The sequence below is a fragment of the Phasianus colchicus genome, chromosome 1 (genome assembly GCF_987193195.1).
Source record: "Phasianus colchicus chromosome 1, bPhaCol1.hap1.1, whole genome shotgun sequence".
Taxonomy (NCBI): domain Eukaryota; kingdom Metazoa; phylum Chordata; class Aves; order Galliformes; family Phasianidae; genus Phasianus; species Phasianus colchicus.
Window position 1 is genome coordinate 119591747 of NC_143436.1, and position 22688 is coordinate 119614434.

The 22688-nt window shown below is 42.9% G+C and overlaps 1 protein-coding gene and 1 long non-coding RNA gene across 5 annotated transcripts; both read right to left on the reverse strand.

Annotated features, from left to right (window-relative positions):
• Positions 1-225: 225 nt before the first annotated feature.
• Positions 226-6813, reverse strand: LOC149919987 (uncharacterized). 2 transcript variants are annotated; one of them, XR_016459644.1, is made up of 4 exons: positions 5698-6813; positions 5526-5596; positions 4829-4978; positions 226-2732 (listed from the first exon to the last, which is right to left on the reverse strand). It is a non-coding gene; the product is annotated as an uncharacterized LOC149919987 (long non-coding RNA). The 2 variants fall into 2 exon arrangements; XR_016459556.1 differs by having other exon boundaries at positions 5526-6813.
• A 1787-nt stretch (positions 6814-8600) lies between these two features.
• LOC116232738 (organic solute transporter subunit alpha-like) lies at positions 8601-19308 on the reverse strand. Of its 3 annotated transcripts, none has more exons than XM_090124720.1 (8): positions 18701-18961; positions 17876-18027; positions 17698-17771; positions 16120-16278; positions 13995-14106; positions 13115-13261; positions 11619-11724; positions 8601-11163 (listed from the first exon to the last, which is right to left on the reverse strand). In XM_090124720.1, the coding sequence occupies exons 2-8, from the start codon at positions 17981-17983 to the stop codon at positions 10982-10984; spliced, it is 888 nt and encodes a 295-aa protein (XP_089980846.1). In that variant the 5' UTR covers positions 17984-18027; positions 18701-18961; the 3' UTR covers positions 8601-10981. The 3 variants fall into 3 exon arrangements, with proteins under 3 accessions (XP_089980846.1, XP_089981277.1, XP_031455155.2); XM_031599295.2 differs by lacking the exon at positions 18701-18961 and adding an exon at positions 19001-19308 and having other exon boundaries at positions 10726-11163; XM_090125151.1 differs by lacking the exons at positions 16120-16278; positions 18701-18961 and adding an exon at positions 19001-19308.
• Between the last annotated feature and the right edge of the window lie 3380 nt (positions 19309-22688).

Below are 22688 nucleotides of genomic sequence, written 5' to 3' on the forward strand. Positions count from 1 at the left end.
CTTTGTCCTATGTATCTGAGCTTTCAAAAGGTGGATTCTAATGCTCTCTTTGTTCTCTCCAAAAGAATCCACCACAACATTTCTTTTTGAGATCTTCTACAGCCTACTTCAGAACCACTACATCTTGTTGACAGTGTTCCGGTGCACCCAGCCCCTCCAGAGTTGTTACAGCCACCACTGGGACAACCTACTGAGGACTGGGAGAAATTTCCTACCACTAGAAGATACTTTTTTTTTCAGAAATCATATCACCATTTTTATCTTAAAGGCTTTATGTGTTACAGTGAATGGCCGGATCAGAAACTACTGCTGGTATTGATATGAGCTGTTCAGCCTGAGCATGGTATTACCAAAATATCTGAAGAGTTAGTAGTTTAACCTGCCCTAATCATAATCAAAGAATGTTAATGAGGAGCAGCTAAGAGAACTGAGATTGTTTAGTGTGGAGAAGAGGAAGCTCACAGAAGGTCTTAGCGCTCCATACAACTGCCTGAAAGGAGGTTATTGCAAGGAGGGGGTCAGCCTCTTCTCATAGATAATAGTGATAGGATGAGGGGTAATAGCATCAAGTTTCACCAGGGAAGGTTCAAGTTGAATATTAGGAAAAAAAATTCTCAGAAAGCATGGTGAGGCATTGGAACAGACTGCCCAGGGAGATTCGGAAGGTGCACAAGAAACAGGTAGATGTGGCACTGAGAGACATGGTTACCAGGCATGGCGGCTGTGGGTTGATGGTTGGACTAGATGATCTTAGAGGTCTTTTCCAACCTTAATGATTCTATGATCAGCCTAGGGGTTACAGCAGAGAGTAACACTGTGTCTTTAGCTTTATTCTGATGGGAACAGGCATCTCATTTTCAAACATCAACCTGCAGCCCGGGTATTAAGCTCTCTGTGCCCCAAGGTTTCCTTGTGCTGTGGACAGCTGTTCAAAATGGGCTGAGTTTTGGTAATTAAGCTGTTGTCCAGCTGCAAGAATGAGTGCAAAAGTGAAATTGTAGTGACAGTAATAGCAAGCAGACTGGGGATTCAAAAGGAAAAACACCAGAGAAAATGAGCAAAGATACAACAGACACAGAAAAAAATCAGAGAATCAGCAGACAACAATCAGCAAAGAGAGGGACCATAGCCCTAAGAGACCAGAAGCAGGAACTCCCTCTTTGAATAAGTAGCCCAACAGAGATGTGTGAGGTGCCTTGCTGGGGTGGGAGCATCAACACCTTCCTGGGTGGTTTGCTGGTCATACTTACATGCTATATGTAGCTGTCATGTTTTTAAATGTTGCAGCCTTTCAGTATAATGCAAGGTGAGTAAATAAAAACAAATGAAAAGACCCCTTGAGAACCCCTGAGGTTGCAGGTATGAGTGCCAGTCCTGCTCCCCCCTATTCTCTGCCTGCCCCTGCTTTCATTCTTTCTCGCCACGCTGTAACACTTCAAGGTCTAAAGCCAAGAGTGAGCAGCAACTAAAACAGAGCTGCATAAGATGACTATGCATCCCTATGACTACAAGATCCCTATTTATCAGAAGGGGTTACTGTGAAGTGCTGAAACATTTTTTTTTCCACTAGCAAGTGTTATCCGTATGCTCTCTCCAATTGTCTTTAAAGGAGAACAAACCAGGATGCTAAGTGATGTCTGATGGTGGCTCTTTAATCATGTGTTTAGGAAGGAATCGGCTCTCGCTAGAGGGCATATGAGCCCAGATTTTTATACGCCCTATTCCAGACATGAACGATAAGCTGCAAACCAGCAAGGCTTAAAACAGCCACTCTGTGTGACTGAATCCTCTTAGAAAGCAAATTATAGCATGGCTTTAAAATGTTCCAACCTCCAGGTACCACAGACCATGGGGCAGGGCAACGGGTTATGTCATTTTGCTGTGAAAGGACTTCTCCTGCTGCTGGTACTGCGTCCATCAGCACTGCAGAGGGACAAATCTCTGTGCCAGTCAGAGGCACTTCTTGTGAGGGCAAAGAGAAGGGAGGAAGGAACAATACACATATGCACGTTTTTCTTGATTGTTGTCAAAGTTCTCAAAAAGCTTTCATTTAAAGGGACAACATTCAGTATGGGGATAGGGACAGATTTAAGGACTGCTACTGGAAAAAAAAAATAGAGGGTTGGGGAAAATTTCATACCAAGTCCCAGGAACAGTGACTCTGCAGACATCTGGCAAGCAGTGTGGCACAACAGGAGTAAATCTGTACAGTGCAGCACTTTGTTTTGAAGCCTTGCTGTCTGCATTATTGACATGTTGGCATAGCTCTGGGCTGCTCCCACAGACCAGGGGCAGGAGTTGGGCTGCAGCCTGAGGTATGGAACCAGCTGGAGGCTCATGGAGGGCAGGGTGCAGGAAGGATGTGCCTATTAAAGCTTCAAGTCCCATAAGGGGCCTCATGTTGGCAAGATGGAGAGAGCCAAAGATACAACAGCAGTAACTTCAATGCCAGTGTGATTTTTGCAGCACAGAGGCATCCGAATAGCAGGAGATTCAGCATGTTGGAGCATCCCCAGAGCTGCGGCCCTCAGCCCCGTCCCATTGCATGGTTTGTAGTGCCCTTCTCCTGCTGTTAGCACCTCTGCACATGCAGGTCTGGAAGCTAAATGTATTAGCTGCAGAAGTAACCAAGTTCACTTATTTTACATCTTACTGACATATCAGAACACTGGAGGCTTGACCAAACTTCCTTGGTCTGGGAACGGGCATGATGAGAATAGCATGGACATTACCTGCAGGGAAAGAAGTAAGGTACTTTGATCATTGAAAGCATCTTGGGAGATAATTTGTTATGGGAAAAAGTGTTCATTTCTGAGAATTGCTTTCAAAATGTTAAGTTTTATGCCACGTCTGGCATAACATAACCTTTAGCTTTCCTAGAAAACTGAAAGTGTTCTCTGATAAAAAGAAATAATAATTACAGAAAAGACAAAAAAAAAAAAAGAGGAACACAAATTCTGTAACAAAAGACAGCTATAAAGAGGTGCAAGAGGCAGGGAAACATCACACTGCACATTGCCTATTACCAAAAGCTGGAAAAGAGAAATCCCTCAGGGGCTCAGGGATGAGAACTGCCTACAGCTTCCCCACAGGACAGGAACACACACATGGGCAGGAGGGGAAGGTGGCAGGTCAAGTCACCAAAAAGAGTGGTCCTGCAGTCCAGGAAAGTGATGGAGTCACTGCCCCTGGAGCTTGCTGATTGTCTCTCAGATCTGGTACCCAGCTGCAAGTGGCAGAAGAATATAGAAAATAAGAACAAAATGTAATAAAAGTACGTGAGAGCAGATACTGCATACCACTATGGAAAGGAAGCAGCAGCAGTGAGGCTTGTCTCACGCAGCTCTAGCTGCTCACAGGGAAGAATTTGCTCAGTGCCTGGAAATCTGCTCAGACTCTCAGTGGAAGTCAGCCCGAGGATGGGATAAGATCAGTAATCTTAGCTAAATCCTATTAAACTTAATAAAGTACTCCGATTGCCTTCTCAAAAAGGCAAATCAAGGGGTGGTTTTAATATTAGAAAATTAAGGAAGATAAATCCCAATTAAATCCTTTTAATTTCCCTCCATTAATCAGCATTATTTTTCTCAAGGGGGAGACAGGCCAAGGATGTTGACAGAGGCGTAGGCATGACACTAGCGTTGTCTTCTGTTTCAAGCCACAAAAGCGATTTAAAATCTTATTAAAATCTTTACAAGAAAAAAAGATTGAATTAGGTTTTTTTGTAGGGATCTGCTAACGTGGTTTTAAGATGAGAGGGAATGGCCTCAAGTTATGCCAGGAGAGGTTCAGGTTGGCTATTAGGAAACATTTTTTCTCAGAAAAAGTGATCAGGTAGTGGCACAAGCTGCTCAGGGAGGTAGTAGAGTCACCATCCCTGCAGGTGTTCAAGAACCATGGAGATGTGGCACTAAAGAATATGGTTAGTGGGCATGGTGTGATGAGTTTGTGGTTGGACTACATGATCTTGATAGTCTTTTCGATTCTGCCCAAGAAGCCAAAGCTGAAGGCACGGCATGGCAGCAGCACTCACTTGAAGCCAGCTCCTCATGCTGCCCAGCTACTCCTTGTTCCTTGGAGCTGAAGGGCTGAGCAGGTCTCACTGCGCTCACATAATCTGCAGTGTGCAGGGCCAGCACCTCACACCAGGATGATCCACGCAACAGACAGGGATCGTTGCCATGGCCCAGGTGGCAACTGGGTGAAACGTTGTGAAAATTATAGTCAAATTGTTTTCATGGTGGCTTGTACAAAACTAACTCACCCAAATCCATCCTTTGGCATTCTCTGCCTAGTATATGTAGATTTTTCTTATTACAGCATTGATACCAGCTTTGTGTGCAACTCAGCAGACAGCAAAGCATAAGCTAAAGCAACAGCTCACCAGCAGATTTTCACAGAACTTCAGGTGTTGGAAGGAACCTCTGGAGGCTATCTAGTCCAAACCCCTGCTAAAGCAGATTCCCTAGAACAGCTGTGCTCAAGAACCTCTTCACCAGCCAGTTTTTAGATTGGAGCCTGTTCAGTGTGAATGCACAGCTGCTGTGGTGCTGGACTCCAGGGATGCCAGAGGAGCCACTCCCTTAAGAAGGTTCTGGTGAAGGCAGAATTCTCAGCTAGGAAAGAGGAAGGGCCAGGCTAAAGGGCAAAGAGTTACAGTCCTGTTGTACATGCGTTGGTGGTGTCCTGGCTATTTTGACACTCAAAAAAAAAGAAGAGAATTTCAAAGGGAGGGTGAGCATGAAAGAAGAGGTTACCTCTAGAAAGCAGCCTGTATCCACCAGGTAAGGGAGGAAGAAAGAAGCAGAAGGAGCTGGATGAGCTTTACCTCCTTAGCACCATTTGCAAGCAGACAGGTGACATGGTAGCTTTGTTCCTCCTTTCCCAGCAGTGCAGGATCCCATCAGCTCCCAGGGCAACAGGCACAGCAGAACACCATCTTCCCCAGATACCAAGTGTGTCATTTGTAACTCAGCAGCTGCTCATTAAGAACAAGAGCAAAATGGTCAGTGTTTTTCCCATGAAATAAGGGTTACTTGACCAGAGCTTGAAATGTGATCCTTTTTGGAAGTAAGAGATAGTACACATAGGGAAAACAAATAGGTTCTGAAAAATGAAGAAACATCTCCTATCAAACCCATGAATCATAATGCATTAGCCTCTGAGGCTTGCCTGCTCAGGCTCTTTTTCACACTGCATATGAGCAGTGGGGGGATATTCCTTAAGAGAGAGAGGGGAAGATGCTCTCACAGCTCTGGGGATCTGACATACAAAATATCGCCTCTAACCAAAACAACCAATTCAGATGTGAGCAATGTCTATTGAAGCACAGAAATAGCAACAGCTGATGTCATTAACAGAAGTAGGAAGGTGAATAGCAACAGGGGAAAAAAAAAAGGATGGAAATGAGAACTACAGCCCAGAATCACAGAAGGGATGGTAATACATAAGCAAAGAACTATAAAAAGCAAAACTGTCTGAGAAAGGGAATAATTGTCATCTTGCATAAAAATGCAAATACGTACCACCTGCGTGGAGCACTTCCACCAGTATGAATGTTGCCTGGCAGGCATGCAACGCATAGCAAAAACTGGTTCTGTGAAGGAAGAAATCCAAGCTCTGCTGACAGCCATCCACAAACCCACTAAGTAAAAGCCCCAAACAATTAACATAGTGTAAGCATTCAAAACAGATTACCTAAGTCAAGGATTGATCCAAGGACAGAATTCCCCTGTGATGAGTCATGTACACCTCAAGCACAACCATATCGAAGTCTGTCTGTGAGCATTAAAGAAGACAAGGCAGAAAGAGAAGTTCCTTTCCTACTCAGGCTTTGCAGGCTTGAGTGCCACTGGCAGGTACCATAAAGCCTTGGCAGATCAGATGACGCTTAAAGCCACCGTTCGTTTGCTTTCCTGTGAGAGGTTTTAGGGGTAGGAAGACAACAAGAAGCACTGCACACTAGCAGTGAGCAGGCAGAGCTTACTTGCCATACTCTGGGCACTGTAGCAGTGCCCAGAACCAGCCTACTTGCAGGTTAGTCTGGATAATGCTGGTGCCCTGCAGCACGCTGCCTGCTGATTGGGTGTGGGCTCCTTTTGCTGTTTGCAGTGGCCAGGTCACACCCTTCATGTCATCAGGCTGCACTATATTTGCACCAGCAAGGCCATTCAATGAGGCTGAGTGGGGCTGGCCTGGCCATGGGGAGCAAAACACTCCTCTTCCTTGCAGGCACTGTGGAGAAGTGTGGAGAGTTTTGTTAGTGCAATGCACCGAGCTACAGGGGCAGCAACATTTGCCGTAAGCAATCTCTCTCTAATACCAACAATTGAACCCAAGGATGACATAGAACTGTGTCAGGGGAGGGGCAGCTGGGGCTCAGGGAAAGGGGCTGCACCACAGGGCGGTGGGCATGGAACGCGATGCACAGGGCTGTGGCACAGTCCTAAGTGCTGGAATTCAAGGAGCATCTGGACAGCGCTCTCAGACATTGGGTTTGGTTTTGGTGGTGCTGTGTGGAGCCAGAAGTCAGACTCCATGATCCTTGTGGGTCCCATCTAACTCAGGATACTCTGTGATTCTAATATCTGGTTATGCTCACATTATCCGATAATGCATTAAAGTGACGATGACCTGGAATGATACTTTAAGGTAGAAAAACAGTGTGTGTTTTGCAACATTTATTTCTTCCACCTACAGATCTGCCCTTACAGTCAATGGTCCAACGTGACCATCCTTTCTTTCTAAATACTACAGTGCATCTTTGTTCCAGGAATGCTTTTAAGGAACAGAACACTGTTCTCCAGGAAATCTGTGTTCTAAAGTTCACAGAACTCATACTAAAGCCACAGCTTGATCTCCTTTTATTGGTAATAAAAGCTAGTAACTCTGGAAAAGTCTGTATTGACTTAACAGCAAGAGAAATAGCTTCTTTCAAAATAATAAAAAAAATATCCCTCGCCCTGAAAAAATAATGGTTCGATTTTTCAAAATTAATGTTAAAAAAAAAAAAAAAACAGCTCCCTACAGAGTCAAACTAACTAATTAATAGAACACATTACACAGCAGATATCTCCACCAAAGGGATAGCAATAGGCCTCTGGGGAAACTAAACACACCATTCTCATACCAAATAAACAGGTCCTTCTGCCATTAGCCTTTACATTGCTTTTGATGTTGTACCGTGTGTTAATTATTTTCAAATCACAAGTGCAAACACTCATCCTGATTGGAAAATTAGCAGATTTCAAACTCAGGTAATTTGCCCCTAATGAGGAACTTGTTGAGCGGAATTTAACAATTAGCTCACACCCTTTGCTGGCTGTGTATTGCAAGTCTACAAGAAAGTACAGAAACTCACTTTTTACAGTAATTCGCAATAAAAGATGGATGTGAAGTCAGATGTTGTCTTTGTGCTGTTTTCTGCTCCTCTTCTAACTCTTGGAGCCATGGTTCTCAAAGAAGGGTACAGCCCATGCAGTATAGACCTCCTGTATTCTCTAATCCTTCTTCTCTGGATCAGCCTATTTAGATGCCTTTTGCTATATGCCAAGCAAGAGAGATTTAATTACTTCAAAAAATAGAACTTACAACTTCTGGGTCTATATAGACAATACATAGGTAGAACCTGCTCCTGGGCTCCCTGCCCCTGGCAAAGCACAAGAGTAATTGCTGGCCAGGCCTTCAGTTGTGCCTGACTGTCTACAGGGGAAAACTGACACTTTTTGGCTGCTCAATCAGATTAAACTAAAGTCATTTTATCCTCCCATTAATTTTGTCCATATGCCTGACTGTACAACAGGCACTGTGCAGTCAGATCCCTTTGTAGTTGCAAAGAAAAATTGCCACTGGAAAATTTTTCTTTCTTAGAAATGACCAAGAATGTCCAAAATAGTGTCAAGATTTTAAGTCTGATTTCTCCCCATTTAAAAATAAAAATTAAAAACAAAACTTTCTTCAAATTTTTTTCCCTCTTTTTCAGATTACTTTCTGCAGCATTGTTCTCTTTCTTGTTTGAAGCACAATATAAAATTGTATTGTTGGGGTAGAAGCAGCTAAACAGCATCTAACTTATCTAATCATTTAACTCACATGAACTTGTAGATTTATTTTTGATCTTAATTGTGATTTCTAAATACACAAAGGTAAGGAGAAAAGGCATCTCCTAGAGCCTGATCCTAAGCTGATACAAAATTCTCTTCTCTTACCTCTTAGGGCAAGTTCATCAAATTTCCTGCTTTCTGTGTTGTTTTTCCTCACTCAGACTGCCTGAGGTCCAACCTGGAGGCCGTGACTTGCAATGTTCTCATTTCAAGAACATCTGAATGAATGTACCACAGTGCAGGCCACCTGCTGCCCTACATTCTGGCTCCTAGATGCCTGCCCTGTTAGACATGGGCATCTACATCGCATGGGCTGTTAGTCTGAGCCTGAGGTGGGGAAGAAATTCTTAATTTACAAAGCTCAAAAAGATGAAAGAATTTGTAACAATAAAGCCACATATTCTACTGCATTCATGTAAACTGTAACTCAGGAAAGCTCTTAGGCACATATTTAATTATATCTAATTTTGCTCTCAAGACGGTTCTGTGTAAGCAAGTGACTTCTGGAGTGAGACTACATAGTAAAAAGGAAAGTGTCTGCTGTCAAATGTAAAGTCCACTTGACAATCACCACCTGACAGTACATTTCATTGCTGAAGAATGTCAGGTCAATACAACAGTAGGTTTTAAATATCTGCCCAAAAGCATAACAGCTAGTGAAACCTATAGAAAAATCAGGCCTACACCGATGTTTACAAGATACATTTAGCAGACATTTCAGAGACATGACAAAGACCAGACCAAAAGTGATAGAAGAAAAGATCTGTTTTCATTGAATAAATGCCCCAAAAGAAGAATGGGTGAAGGCTCTTGCTGTGCCTTCAGGTGCCTTCATAGGACAGACAGCGACCACCATTTCTCCATATGCTCCATCTGTTTTCAAAAGTGATCATGCTTCAGCACATGGACCTGTTCTTCCTTGCAACAGATCCCACTCACCAAGACATCACCTTTACAGAACTGCTATAGAAAACATTTTCCAGTAGTGCTCAATTGATCTAGTAATTAAAGTCTTTTCCACAGCAGTTCACAAAATACCTTACCAAGTCAACATGTTTTATTTTCCAATTTTGAACCTTCTTCAGCTTACAGACAACCGTTCCCAATACTGTTATGAAGCACTGTTCCACAAGTTGATAAGAGAAACATTACAAATGTATCTGTGACCTAAACTGATATAAAGCAACATTAGGAATATGCCAATAGCCATAATGTTAAATTATATTAAGATTTCTCACATTAAGATATCAGCTGATTTGTTAATTCTACTGACACACTCCAAAGTAGAGTGAAAATTTTCACCTAAATTTTTCAAGGAAAAAAAAAAAGTAGATTCTCTCACATTAATGCAGTTCAAGAATCGGTATTAATTTCATGGATTGCGTGCTTAGAAAAAAAAATCATATAAAAATTGTTTCAACCACTTCAAACAAAAAATAATTCAGTTTTTTCTATTATCATGGAATTCTTCCATTGTTAAAGAAAATACTATTTTTTACCTCTATCAGAAAGAAAATGTTCTGTTTAATTCAACTTCTTTTTCTTCTTCCAGCTTATTCACAAGCTAAAGCTTTTGGAATATTCCATTTTCCACAGCCAATTCCCAAAGTAAAAGTATTTTTGGAGCTCCATGTAAATGAGAAATAAAGGCCCACTACCTGCCGTGCTTGTCTCTGATGAAAAGTTGTATTTGATACCATATTGGTAAAGGATGTTATTAACATCTTTTCCAACATGAAGTGTCCCTGTCTCCTTATGGAATAAACGTTCCTGCTATATGGATGAATTATTTACTTCTAGGGATCAGACCAGATGAGGAGAAAGGAGCGCTAGCATATAGTTCTGCAGCTCCTATCCCAATACACAGCATATCCAAGGGCTTACCAAACATGCTGTCATATTACAAATTATAGTGAGCTGAATCAAAATAATTAGGCTCGTTGAAAAACAATGGGATCTTTTGAAACAAACAAACAAACCAACCAAAACTGTTTTCAGCAAAATGGTTACAAACACTGAGCAGGACAGATCTGGGAGGTGGAGAAGCTGGAGAGGTAGGTTTTTGAAAGAGATTCTTTTCAACAGTACTCATTCCCATAGCCATCTTGAACGCAAGGATCTTGAGTATCAGAATTCCCATTTTCCACATCAGAAAACCAAAGTATTACATAACACCACAGAGTAGTAATAGAACACATCTAAGGCTGATTCCTACTTTCTTTTTCCAGGCCTGCAACAGGGAGTCTCCATTCTCTAGCAAGAGCATCAGCCAATGACATATTTACAAATGGCAACTGTGTTTTTACCAGTTTAGGAGGTGAAATGCCAGGGAAAATAAAAAGTCTCATCCTAAAGAGATCATCATTTATGTAGGTGGAGAGCCCATATCAGTCTGAGGTCTTCAAAACAAACATTTACTGATGAGACTTGCTATGGTGACCTTGTAACACTGAGTGAGAGCTGATAAATTTTAATGCAGAAAGGATGGGAATATGCTGTTTTAGACATATGAGAATAATCCAGGTTACCTGAAACAGAACTAAATGAAATCAAGAGATGGAACAGGAACAGCTTCAAATTAAATCACAGCAATTCTAATAGCTAATTAAAAAAAAAAAAAAAAAAAAAAAATCACATTATGAGATCATTTGACTACCATCAAGTGCTGAAGAATAAAATACATGGTATGAAAACACTCACACCACGTACATATCACTGGAAAATAAATAGGGTTATCTTTCCACTTGTTGGTCCTTTCAGCACAGCTCACAGGCATTTCTATCAGAAGTTGTTCTGACATGCACTGGGGCCATACACAGTGAAAGAAGCTGAGCTCCCAGCTCCTGCTGGCAGGAACAGAGCAGGAACACTGGAAGCCTCTAAAACCCTCGCAATCCATCTTCATTAACTGCGACATTCAGGATAGGAGTCTGCTTCTTGATCCCAGCTTCTTCAGTGATACATTCTGGAGGGTCAAGCTCATTGTATCTTCTCCGATAGACCACTCTTGAGATTAAAGTTATTAGAAACATTTCCATGATGAGGATCTGGTGGCTTATATCTGGGGAAAAAAAAGAGGGAAAAAAAAAAGAGGAAGACAGACCATTTTATTAATCCTTGTTTGTGCAAAAGGAACAGAAGTTACCACTCTGTTCCCATAACAGAGTGGCTCTCATTCTCGGCATCAAAATCATTTACAAAGTTACAGTTTTGCTCCTCAATAAGCATGCAATAAATCACATCCAAAATCCAACAGATTTAACAGTAATCATGCATGTCAACTTCTTTTCCTCCAGTTTCTAATCACAACTCTTAAAAACTCATTATCGAGTTTTTCCTCTCTGACAGCTATAAAAATTACGTTCATGTTTTTTTAAATAAAAGCTGAGATTCTCCAGAAGCTATGTGAAATCCCATGAAATTCATATTTGGGGAAAACACTAGATATTGCAGTTAGCAAAACTAAACTGATGCCTCTGTAAGAAAACAAAGAACATTCTTTCCAAAAGAACTTACACGCTCCTCTTGCTGGAGAAGAGAGTGGTGGAGCACAAGGGATAATTCTTTGCATAGCCAAAATGTTGATAATAGCTGTCTGCAAGTGGTTCAGAATGAGGATAAACTACACCAAAAAGAGAAAACAGATGCCTTAGTTACCAGAAAAAAAATAAAAGGATTATATTTCACACAACTATTCTGCTTTCATAATAGACTCTCTTTTAGCTCATTCTTTTATCTCATTCCTCCTTTCTTGCTCTCCCTTTCTTCCGTCTCCCACCAGGCTGCCTGCCATCCTGCACAATTCATCTTTAGGTCAGAATGCTATTGCTCGAAATGCAAGTATTAAATAAAACCTCTGTTTTAGAAGTGTTTTCCCAGCTCTTCATGTGGGAAGTGCAACATAGAGAGAGCTCCCAGTTGGGATTTTAAACAATATTGAGCTCTGAGTAATAAGTAAAATGTCTTAAAAGCTTCCTGTTAATCTAAGAGCTTATGCTCTTACTTAGTGGGAAGAAGCACTTGGAGAACGATATTTCTGTTGTCTCATCTTTTTGCCACAGCAGGGACATGCAGCGTTCCCTCAGTTATATATAAAAGACCTCTTTGCCAAAAGAGAAAAAGGTCTCTCCAGTTTGGGTTCAGCAATAATCACGCTTTATTTTACCTACTATTCACTAAGCTAGGCCTTCACCAGATACATCAAAGTGTCTCTAGACGCTGGTGTAACTCTCTCAGTGTAAACATTCACACTTGCAGGGTTTGCCATCTTTAGCCTAGATTCACGTCTGTGTAGCTTTGCATGTGCAACTATCCTGCTTGCTGCATTTATAAGGGTTTTAGATCTTGTTAACAGAGCCCTTAGCACACCAGCCTTTCTACACGTCCTGTACTAGAAGGCTGTATGGCCAAGAATTCTACTGTACTCTCTTCTGGACGATGTGGGAGAGGGTGGACCTGCCCCTGCCTATAACCTATCTGGGTCTGTTCCTTACTGAGTCCCAGCAGTAATATTTTAGATAATAATTTTCCTTATTATCTAACTCTCAAGTGCACAGTGGCCAAGAAAAATATTGTCAAAACAAAATGACTTGCTGAAACAGTTCAAACAAAACCCACTCACACAATGTTCCACATCCTCTCCTGGTTTTTAAAAGTACACACCAGCTTTTTAACATTGTATTTCAGGATGCGGCATCTAAAAAGCCTCCTTTGAGCCTTGCGGAAGGTGCTGTTTTGATTTCAGCTGCCCAGAGATGAATGGATTTCACACAGCTCACATCTCCAGCATGCTTGAACGACCAGAGGTAAATTGGCTCAAACTGACACTGAACAGCAGCCAAGGAAAGTGCTTCAAAGGGACACAGGCTTAATCAGATAAAAATATGCCATTTCACAGTGCATTTAATGGAAAAAAAAATACTCTGATCCTTAAGCAAAGGACTAAAAACCTGGATAGGTGGTGTTACATCAACAGTAAGATCAATTCTTATCGGAAATACTGAATTTCTCACCTGATAAAGAGCAAACTTTGGGATGATCTTCTTACAGTTAAGGAGAACCCTAACTTGCTGAAACATGATTCCAACTGGCCACAGAGCAATAATGGTAAGGATAGCAATGAAGCAGCTAATCCATATTGCAGCTCCTTTGGGAGATAACTGAAAAGCAAATCAAACATACGCGTAAACCTTTATAGCACAAATGTTGCTATTTCCAGACAGAGCTGCAAACTGAATGATGCAGACATTAAAATGCCTGTTTCTGTCTCCATAAAAGCTGATGTCAGTAACAGTTGGTGGAGTTTGCATGAAAAAACTGTGTGATACCATCAGAGTGCTACCAGCTACAGTAAGAAATGACACAGCCCCTCTATCTGACCTCAGCAGCACCCGAGAGCTCTCAGCTGGCTCATGTACTCAGCATGCCATCTGAGGCATCATCTATTTATCTACTATTAAACAACAAAAATACTACTGTTATTTTGAATTATCTAGGAGTTGCACAATTATTAGCAGATACAGTTTTCAATCATCTTGCAGCTTACACAGTACCATTCCTCTGCTTTGTACTACCTGCCATCATTTGCAGAAAAGCACAGAATTAGGCTTTCTGATTACACGTCTGTGCATACACTTGTTTCTTAGAGCTGTACCTTACAACACACAGGGTGAGTATACCCCAAAGTGTAGTCCTACTATTCCAGCTGTACAGAGCCTAACCCACCCCAACACCCAGCCTCTTTCCATGAGAGACCAGGAAACACGTTCTGAAGTGAGATACTTCAGTCAGAAATGCTCTCAGGTTCCAGAGTTTAGCTGTAGGCTAAGATACTAAAATCAAACTAAAAGCTATGGGTTCTGTAGACCATCTCTGATTTAAATATTCACTTACATTGGAAAGGCTGTAATTGCCATTGGTCCAAAGCACTGTTGACAAAAACATGAAAACAGGTCGAAATAAAGCAAACTGGAAGGTGCCCAGCTTCAGCCAAAAGAGGGATCGCCTGACCAAAAAAAATATTTATATATATCACAGAGGGAAAAATCTTATTAGCAACCTTTATAGCATTTTTCTGATGTTGTCAAACAGCAAAACTTTTCCATTCCTACTGCACACAGCTAAGGTTTAGGGAGGAACAGCTTCAAGATTCAAACTTTTCAAGAATTACCCAAATGCCTATTTAAAGACAGGTCTATTAAAGTGCCTCCAAAAGCAGTAATTTTCTTGTTTGGCAACAGTTAAGATTAACCAGTGCTGAGCAAAATCACAGAATCATACAATCACTTAGGTTGGAAAAGATCCTCCAAGATGATCTAGTCCAACCATCCATCTATCACCACCGTTGTGGACAACACGGTGCACATGGATCTAAACCATGTCCCTCAGTACCACATTTACACGTTTCCTGAACACCTCCAGGGACAAAATGGGATGTTCCTTCCTGCCCCAGAGCAAACTGCAGAGCTGGCAGAAGCATAACCAGTTCTGAACAATGCCACTACCTGCTGCTTTCTTGCCTTGCTATTTCAGATCTCTGGAGAGACTGGGAAGAGCAACCTTCAGCTGAACGGCAAAGTACTACAGAGCTCTGATCCCTGCCACAGAGCCCGTCTTACTCCTATTGGCTTTGAAGAACAACATGACAAATACTGCAGTCCCTGCAATGCCAGGAGTTGTTTTCCTTGCAAATGCAAGTCTGCCTTTTTTTTTTTTTTTTTTTTTTAAACCGTCAGACGTTTTTTTCTGACACATCTCTACCTACTGTACAGCCCGTTACTTTGCCTGTCTATGGAAGCAACATAAAAGTGATCTTTCTCTGTCACGGCTTGCTCATTTAAAACAGAAACAGCAACAAAAAACAACTTATACCCTCTAATAGGAAAGGGCTAGAAATCAGAAGCAGAGACAGCAGAAGAGTTTCCCTGTACTACAGATTCCAAAGGAGGAGCCTAAAACCCTCAGCAGAGTAAAAAGCCCCCTTGTGCTGAGGCTAACATCTTCAGCCCTCTCAATAGTTGTGGATAATCAGGAAGGCAGAGTAGAGGAGCCTCTCTCAATCCTTCTGCTACCACAATAAAATACAGAGATGGAAAGAAAAATGAATGCACTGGTGACATTACAGATCTGTAGCACGTTGCTGTCCCATAGACTTCTTCAGCATTGACTACTGACACAAGCCTGAATCAGTGCCCATCAAAATCACCATAAGTCATTTCAATCCACATCAGTACTTGCTGATTTTACATAATTGCATTACATTCCTTTGTTGTTGTTTTTTTCTTGGTGCCCCCTCTATGTAAATAAATACCGATATTCCATTAAAATAAATTAATGGAAATAAGAATTAAAATCATAATACCAAATGTGGTAGCTGAAAGAAAAATGATTCCAATAAAAATGTAGGATTTTTTTTTTTTCCCAAAAGCATACCTTGAGCTTTTCCTTTCAATGGAAAGGAATTGTGCTCTGAGGAATCTGCTCTCCTGCTCTGTGCCAGGAGGAAAACCCTGGAAAGTATGAGGCTTTCAGGCTGGGAGCAGCATATGAATGGTGGGGTGACTTTGACCAGAGGTGGAGCCCCAGCAGGCAGTACTCCAAGAGGGCAGGGTTTGTGAGGAGGGGCAGCTCTCCATCCTTACCACGCTTTTCAACCGAAATCTCAATTATTAGATTTTCTAGAGTGAAAATTCTTTTTCTTCTTACCATAGAAAAGGTTTCCTGAAAACCAACAGGATTAGTTGAGGAGACACCACAGTGCTAAACGTTACTACGTGTCGGAAACATGGCATTGGGTTAAACCGAGTTACCTCATGCTCTGGCCCTTACATACAACTCCTTGTTATAAAAATGAGAAATAAGTGGTGTTGTACAGCCCTGTGGGATGGCAGCTGTTTAAGAGACAGCTTGAAACTGGCTTTCTGGAAGGAGGGAGGCCCTTTGCTGTAAGTGAGGCTTGCCAAATTGGCTGGATTCCAGCAGCAGATTTCCAGCTGGGAAATCTTAAAGGGCAACTCACCTAGTGATGCGCACACCGGGCAGGCACAGGCAGCAGCAACAGCAGGGCCCCGTGCTGATCTTGAAGTGACCATTTTCAAACCGTTTCAGGAACAGCTTTTGACCCCCACATTCTTTAATCATCATCATCAGGAACTTGTGGATAACTATGGCAAAAAATCTAGGAGGGGAAGAAAGAGCCAGCTTAAGCTTTCCTGCCTGTCTCTCATACACCTCTGCCAGACCCATGCAGGTTTCTTAAACCTTCAGTCCACATTTTTTAAAGTTTGTGCCTCAGAATAAGCAGAAAGCCCAGCACCAGCTTTGAAAAATCTGCAGGTCTTTCCCTAAGTGTGCTGGTGGCTTTTCCAGCCCTAGTCATTACAGACATTACCACTTATCTAGTCCTGACTTGCTCAAACTTTTCAAAGCAAGTCCTCTTCCTCCTCTTAAAAACAAGACAAGCAAAACCCACATGGCTAGGTTTGTTTATGTATTTACCTAACATCCTATGTGCCGCCCCAGTTAGGGTGCAGTCCCTCTGCACACAAATCTGATCCAAGCAGTGATTACTGCAGCCTCACCTCTCCTGTCGCCAACAGCATGTTCTCAGCCCTTCCATGAACAACAGACAGTGCAGCCACCCTTTCCTCCTGATCCCATACCGTATTAAGGAACTGATTCACCAAAATCCAGTCCCATCAAATAAAGGAGGTCCTCTTCAGCTGCGGTAACTCCTTGAAGGAGCTTGTAGAGCAGCTGGAGAAGTGGGAGTAGTAGGAAAGGGGAGGAAATGGGAACTTGCAGCTTGGACAAGGGAGGAGAGAGATTGAAATGGGCTAAAAGTGCCATAGGACCGGGTCCTCAGAAGTCCTGCACTACCTGGACAAACTGTGGTGCAGTAAAAGCCCCACCAGCTTGTTTTCCATCTTTCTTTACTCTGTTCTCTTTGCACATGCAGCGCGACATGGGCTGGGGCCATGCAGGAGGCTCTGCGATGCGGTTCTGCAGTGGTTCCAAAACCACCCCAGCCCTTCTGGAGCACCCAAGGCTTCCCACACCTGATTCGGTTTATGGAAGCTGCCCCATTGCATCCAGAAAGTGGAGACCGTGCTTCATTCTGTTCTGTATGTCAGAGCTGTCACATGTACAGATAGGGCTTTTATCAGGACAACTGCGGAGCATTTTTACATTGATACGCTCACTGAAGGTTCATTTGCCACTGTTAATAATAGATCTATGCAGCTCATCATTAATAAAAGCACAGACGAGAAGCCACAGGTCAGAATCTCATTCTACATGACACTCAGAGAGAGCAAGGAAAGGGTATTATTTCAAAACTACCATCAATCAAGACAATCAATTACATGCAAGTCACTGTTCTTCATGCTGACATTCCCACACTAGGGGGCTGCGGTGCTGGGAAATGCTTCAGCATTTTCCACCTCTCATAAAGGAGATGCCATGAGATTTCAACTTAAACCAAAAATTACTAAATTGTTAAATTTACAAAATGATTGTGTTTACTAAGAGTAGCAGATGTTTAAAGGGAAGAAAAGAAGGGTCTGGGGCAATATCTAGGAAGGAGCAGAATACTCACACTGATGCTGTGAAATCTGTAAACATTGTTGAGCGAGGAATCCACATGCCAATGCATGAGGTTGTAGCAATCACCTACAGAGAAAGGGAGGAGGGTTGTATGGAGGGTAGAGGTAAAGCAGGGTCATGTGGATTTCCAGGGAAAGGTTATTTTCAGCATTATTTTCCACAACACTTACTGGAGCTGCAGCATTTATCCAAATTAAAATGGATCTTCTGGAGGAGGGGATTTTCCTGTAGATGTAGATCACTTCTTCTATAAATACCAGATTGGCAATTAGTGTCATCAGAGTCAAGATTGCAAAGAGAAATTTACCAGCTAAGTCAAGGCCTACAGAAAGAGAAAAAAAGAGAAAAGAAAACAAACAAAAATCTGATTCATACATTTCATATATTCATGCACTTTGAACATTTAATGTAAAAACGGCATCTTGGTGGGACATCTTAGTCCTGTTCCTGAAAAGTCAAATGCCAAAAGTGCATTGAAGCTGGAGCCGGGCTCCTTCCAGTGGTGCCCAGTGCCAGGACCAGAAGCAGTGTGCACAAAATGGGGCACAGGAGGTTCCCTCTGAATACCAGAAGTACTCCTGTGCTGTGCAGGTGACGGAGCGCTGGCACATTCTGCCCAGAGGCTGCGGGGTCTCCTCCCTGGAGATCTGCAGATGTCCAGATGTGGGTCTGGCACCCTGCTCTGGGTGTCCTGCTGGGGCAGGGTTTGGGCCAGATGGACCCAGAGGGCTCTGCCAACATCAGCTGCCATGTGATCCTCTGATTCATCCTTAGCTACAGCCATGGACCACTCGCTCCAGAGGATGATTCAAGTAGTTAAGTTTGTGAATAAATTTTCCCAGAATCCAGAGGAAGCATCCAGAAAGGATATGCCTCAAAGCATCATGCAAAAGTCCCTTCGAGAAGGGGAATTCTAGGACCAACGTTCTTAGAGTAACAGAGGTTGTTCTAGGAGCTTAACCAAGCAGGTTACAAACAGCAGCATATCTACATACATCAGTTCTTTGCTTCCCTTACAAGTCCAAAGGCACGTTTGTGCATCACTTCCTTATGCGCACAGAGTCCTCGGAGGCTCATTGGGAGTTTTGTGGGGTAAGAGAACACCGTCAGGCCAAAGCCTCCCCGCCCACACCCGCGTTCCCTCTCTCCTCGCCGAGGCGGCTGCGGGCTGCCCTCCCTCCTCCCCTCCTCTCTTCCCCGCAGCCTTCGCCATGGCAACCCCTTCGGCCCTCGCCCTCTCAGCGCCGCTCCCTTTGGGCTGCTCGGGGATTCCCTCTCCCGGCGGCCGCACTTACTCCCCAGCAGCTCCTGAGCGTAGGGCGGCTCGCTCTCGCCGCAGGACGTCAGGAAGGTGCCGTTCGCCTCGCCCTCCATGACGGCGCGCTGCCCCCCGGGCGTCGGCGGAACGGGGAGAGAGCGGGGAGCCGCCGTCCGCCCCGGGCAGTGCGGGAGCAGCGATGCACGCGGCCCGGGGCGGCCGGGAGAGGTTAATGATTAGCGCCGAGCCGCGCTCCGCGCTGCCTCCTGGCGCCCAGCGGTCGGGAGATGGCTGTTTGTACGGCCGCCGCAAAGCGCTTCCTAAAGGCTTCCCGAGGAGTCCTCCACCAAGGGTTTTTAGTTGATTTTGGCTGGGAGGAGAGGAGAAGCAGCGCTTTTTTATGTGCTGGCTGAAGGAGAGCAAGTGGAAGGTGGGAATGCGCCAAGTACTTCTGTGCCGTGCAGGTGATGGAGCGCTGGCACAGGCTGCCCAGAGGCTGTAGGGTCTCTTCCCCGGACACCAGCAGATGTCCTTGCTTATTTCAGCTGCTGGGAGGATCTCTGCAGCATCTGGAGCCTGTGCTGGGCATCACCTTCAGGTTGTTTCCTAGAAAAGGGAATGGGTAATGCATCCCCATGGACTGGAACAGGCTGCCCAAAGAGGCTGTGGAGTTTGCTTCTCTGGAGATGCCCCAGTGCCACCTGGATGCCTTCCTGTGTGACCTGCTTTAGCACTGGGCTGGGCCGGGTGATCTCCAGAGGCTCCTTTCAGCCCATACAGTGCTGTCATTCTGGATAGTCAGACTGAAAGCTCCTGTTAGGATTTGCTGAGATGGAAAAACGGCCAAAGGTCTTTGAAGCTGCCCTACAAACAAAGACAACAGGGTTCTCATCTGCTGCACTCCCTGAAAGCTAAAAAGAACAACTCCTTTCCAAGGAAACCCTTCTTCGAATGAGATGGATTTGTCGATGCTTTTGTTAAAGAAACACATACAGTAAGGATAGGAGTGACAGAACTCACAGATGTTTTATCATATTTAAAAGAAAACTGGAGTCTGCTTTGCCTTCACAGTTTCTTGAAGAATCCACACAGTAATGCTTCTGGATTTTACTGTCATATTTTAGTTATTCAGCAACAACAGTTGGAACAAATACTGCAGCATACACTGAATAATAGAGAATCTCCTGTTTTGTGACCCTGTAGAAGTGTAACTGGTGCAAGTTTAAAAGTTAGAGATTCATTTTCAACTGCTTCTGTAGAAATCCATCTTCCTCTCTCTTCTGCTGGAGTCAGGCAGTATGATGTCTTAAACTTACATACCTACTGCAGTTTCTTCTTGTTAGAAACACCATTTGTCATCTTTGGTCCAAACATCATCTCTTCCTCACCCAGTTTCTTGGGACAAAAGAATTGCCTGACAGACCTTAATCTTAATAAATCAGGCTGAAGAGCACACCATGACACCTCAGCCACCACAGTGGGAGATCTGCTCTCTGCAATCTTCCTCAGCCCCAGGTCTCCATCAGCACCCTCTCAACACTGGCCTCTAAGACAAATGCAGGTCTGTAGGCTGATGCCAAACCCTTCAAATCCCCAGGAGCTAAAGTTAATTTTGCTCCCAGCTCTGCTATTCCACTTTTTAGTTTAACACTTTAGTCAAATGCATGGTATATTCCACGAAAACTTAGCTCTAGTAGTAGAGAGGTATTTATAAGCCAGTCACTAGCCACTTAAATGCATCAAGAAATTTATAGAGGTACTCAGAATAAAAAACACCTGTAATCAAAGCTCCCTGCCTCTGTTTACTGGGGGTTTTTGAGTATTTTGTGGTTCAGCTCCCCTCCAAACACAGTACTGCTCGGATTTGTTTCTTATTAGGGAACATGCCCCTTTGTTGCTATTGCTGCTTCTCTTTTGAAGGCCAGCAGACGTTTATCTTATCTCTTAGTGATGATGACTTTCACTTTCACCTGCCTCACTGGTATAACAGCTTTCTCCCAGCTGCTTGTGTGCTTCCATAGTGCAGTCAGAAGGAGCTGGTACCACCTTTGCCTTCTCCCTGGAATAGGCATGCTGGCCTTCAGAAGGCAACACCGCCCCTTAGTCACATTACGGGGGTCCAAGCCTGTCTGGACATCCCAATGCCAGTCCTGACTCATCAATGGAACAGTAGGAGATCCTGTGAGCTATCACAGGACAAAGTCTTAAACTCCATCATGTAGAACATATAGGCTAAGCTGTTATGGTTGTAGGGGAATCTAGCAGACATCATTATCAGTGCAGTCAAAGAACGTTCCTGGGGGATAAATTATATTCAGCTGAGTTCAAGCTAATAAGAAAAGTTGATATTAGAAAAATAGATCAACAGTTTCCAGAGCCATAGAAATGTGTATCAGATTTCCCAAAATTCTGGATACCCAACCAGTCAAGAACAGTCAGCTAAAATTATACAGTTCCCAAAAGCTTGTACAAGCCAATTTTAATAATGAAATTAAATCTGATTTCTCAGGTACAATATATTATGGAGTTGAATTTAGATGCAACATAACCTTTTCCTGGTAAAGCCATTGTCTTTTCACCTACTGCCAGTAATAAATTGGAAATTTCAGAAAAGGTGGCTCATTAATATAAGATAAAGAAGACCTGTGCCACAGTTAGATAATTTAATATTGGGATTTTCTGTTATTTGGATCCTGGCGGCAATTAAATACAATTGAGAAATACAGTGACAATATGAAACTGTGATTTTCATGCCTATTCAGCTGGACAGATTTCCAAGTAAATAAAAGAGTATCAGGTGTGCCAGAAGCTTTATAACTGTGCTTTTAGGATGAAAGCTTAGGCAGAGATTTTTACTCTACATCTGTACAGGAGCAGTAAAAGAGAAAAGAGCGGGGCTTGCATTAAAGCTGAAGCTAAACAGGAGTTTGATTTTATCTCACTACCAAAAAAGCAAATCAGTTTCTGGCAGTCAAAGTATACGAGAAAAATAAAGAAGCAGAATCAATCTATCTATCTTATTTTTGTTGTATGTTGTTACATTTTCAAACAGGTAGCAGTAATTATTGCCTCACCTTGCATTTTTAAAGTACCTTATGAGCAATTGGATGTGATGGTAGAAGAAGAGAAAGGAAATCACAGTACTTCCCAGTAGAACAAAGAGCTGACAGAACCTTATAAAATTAGGACCCCAAATTGATGGTGAGGGCAGTTAGCCAATAATCAGCATTCTGAGGTAGAATAGAGGCAGGAAGTGCATTTTCTCTGCCATTGCTGTGATAAAGTACATAAATTTGATTGCAGAGCTTTTCAGCAATGGAAGAGGGTTTTTATCCCCAAAGGAGTGTTGATGAGTGGTAAGACAAATACATTTTAAGGACCAAGTAAGTGCCATTTTGTGAGCATCTCCTATGTGGCCAAGGACAGTGATGGGTAAAGACAAACCTCACGGATCTCCAGCATCATGAAGGATAGATTAGGATTAAGACGTTCTTTCCCTAGTGTAAATTTCTGTAGTTGTTTTTTTTCTTTTTCCTTCCCAGTCTTAATTTATGATCCCCAAATTCTAGAAGATGGCTGACAAGATTTTTGAGAATTAAGGGACCTCTTTATGGAGCAGGTTATCAAGTGTCGGTACAGCTATGCTCAAGGTGATGCTTTACAGCTGTTTCCCAGAGAGGAAAGTAGGGGTCTCTTTGCAAGGTATAATGTTATTCTACTGGAAG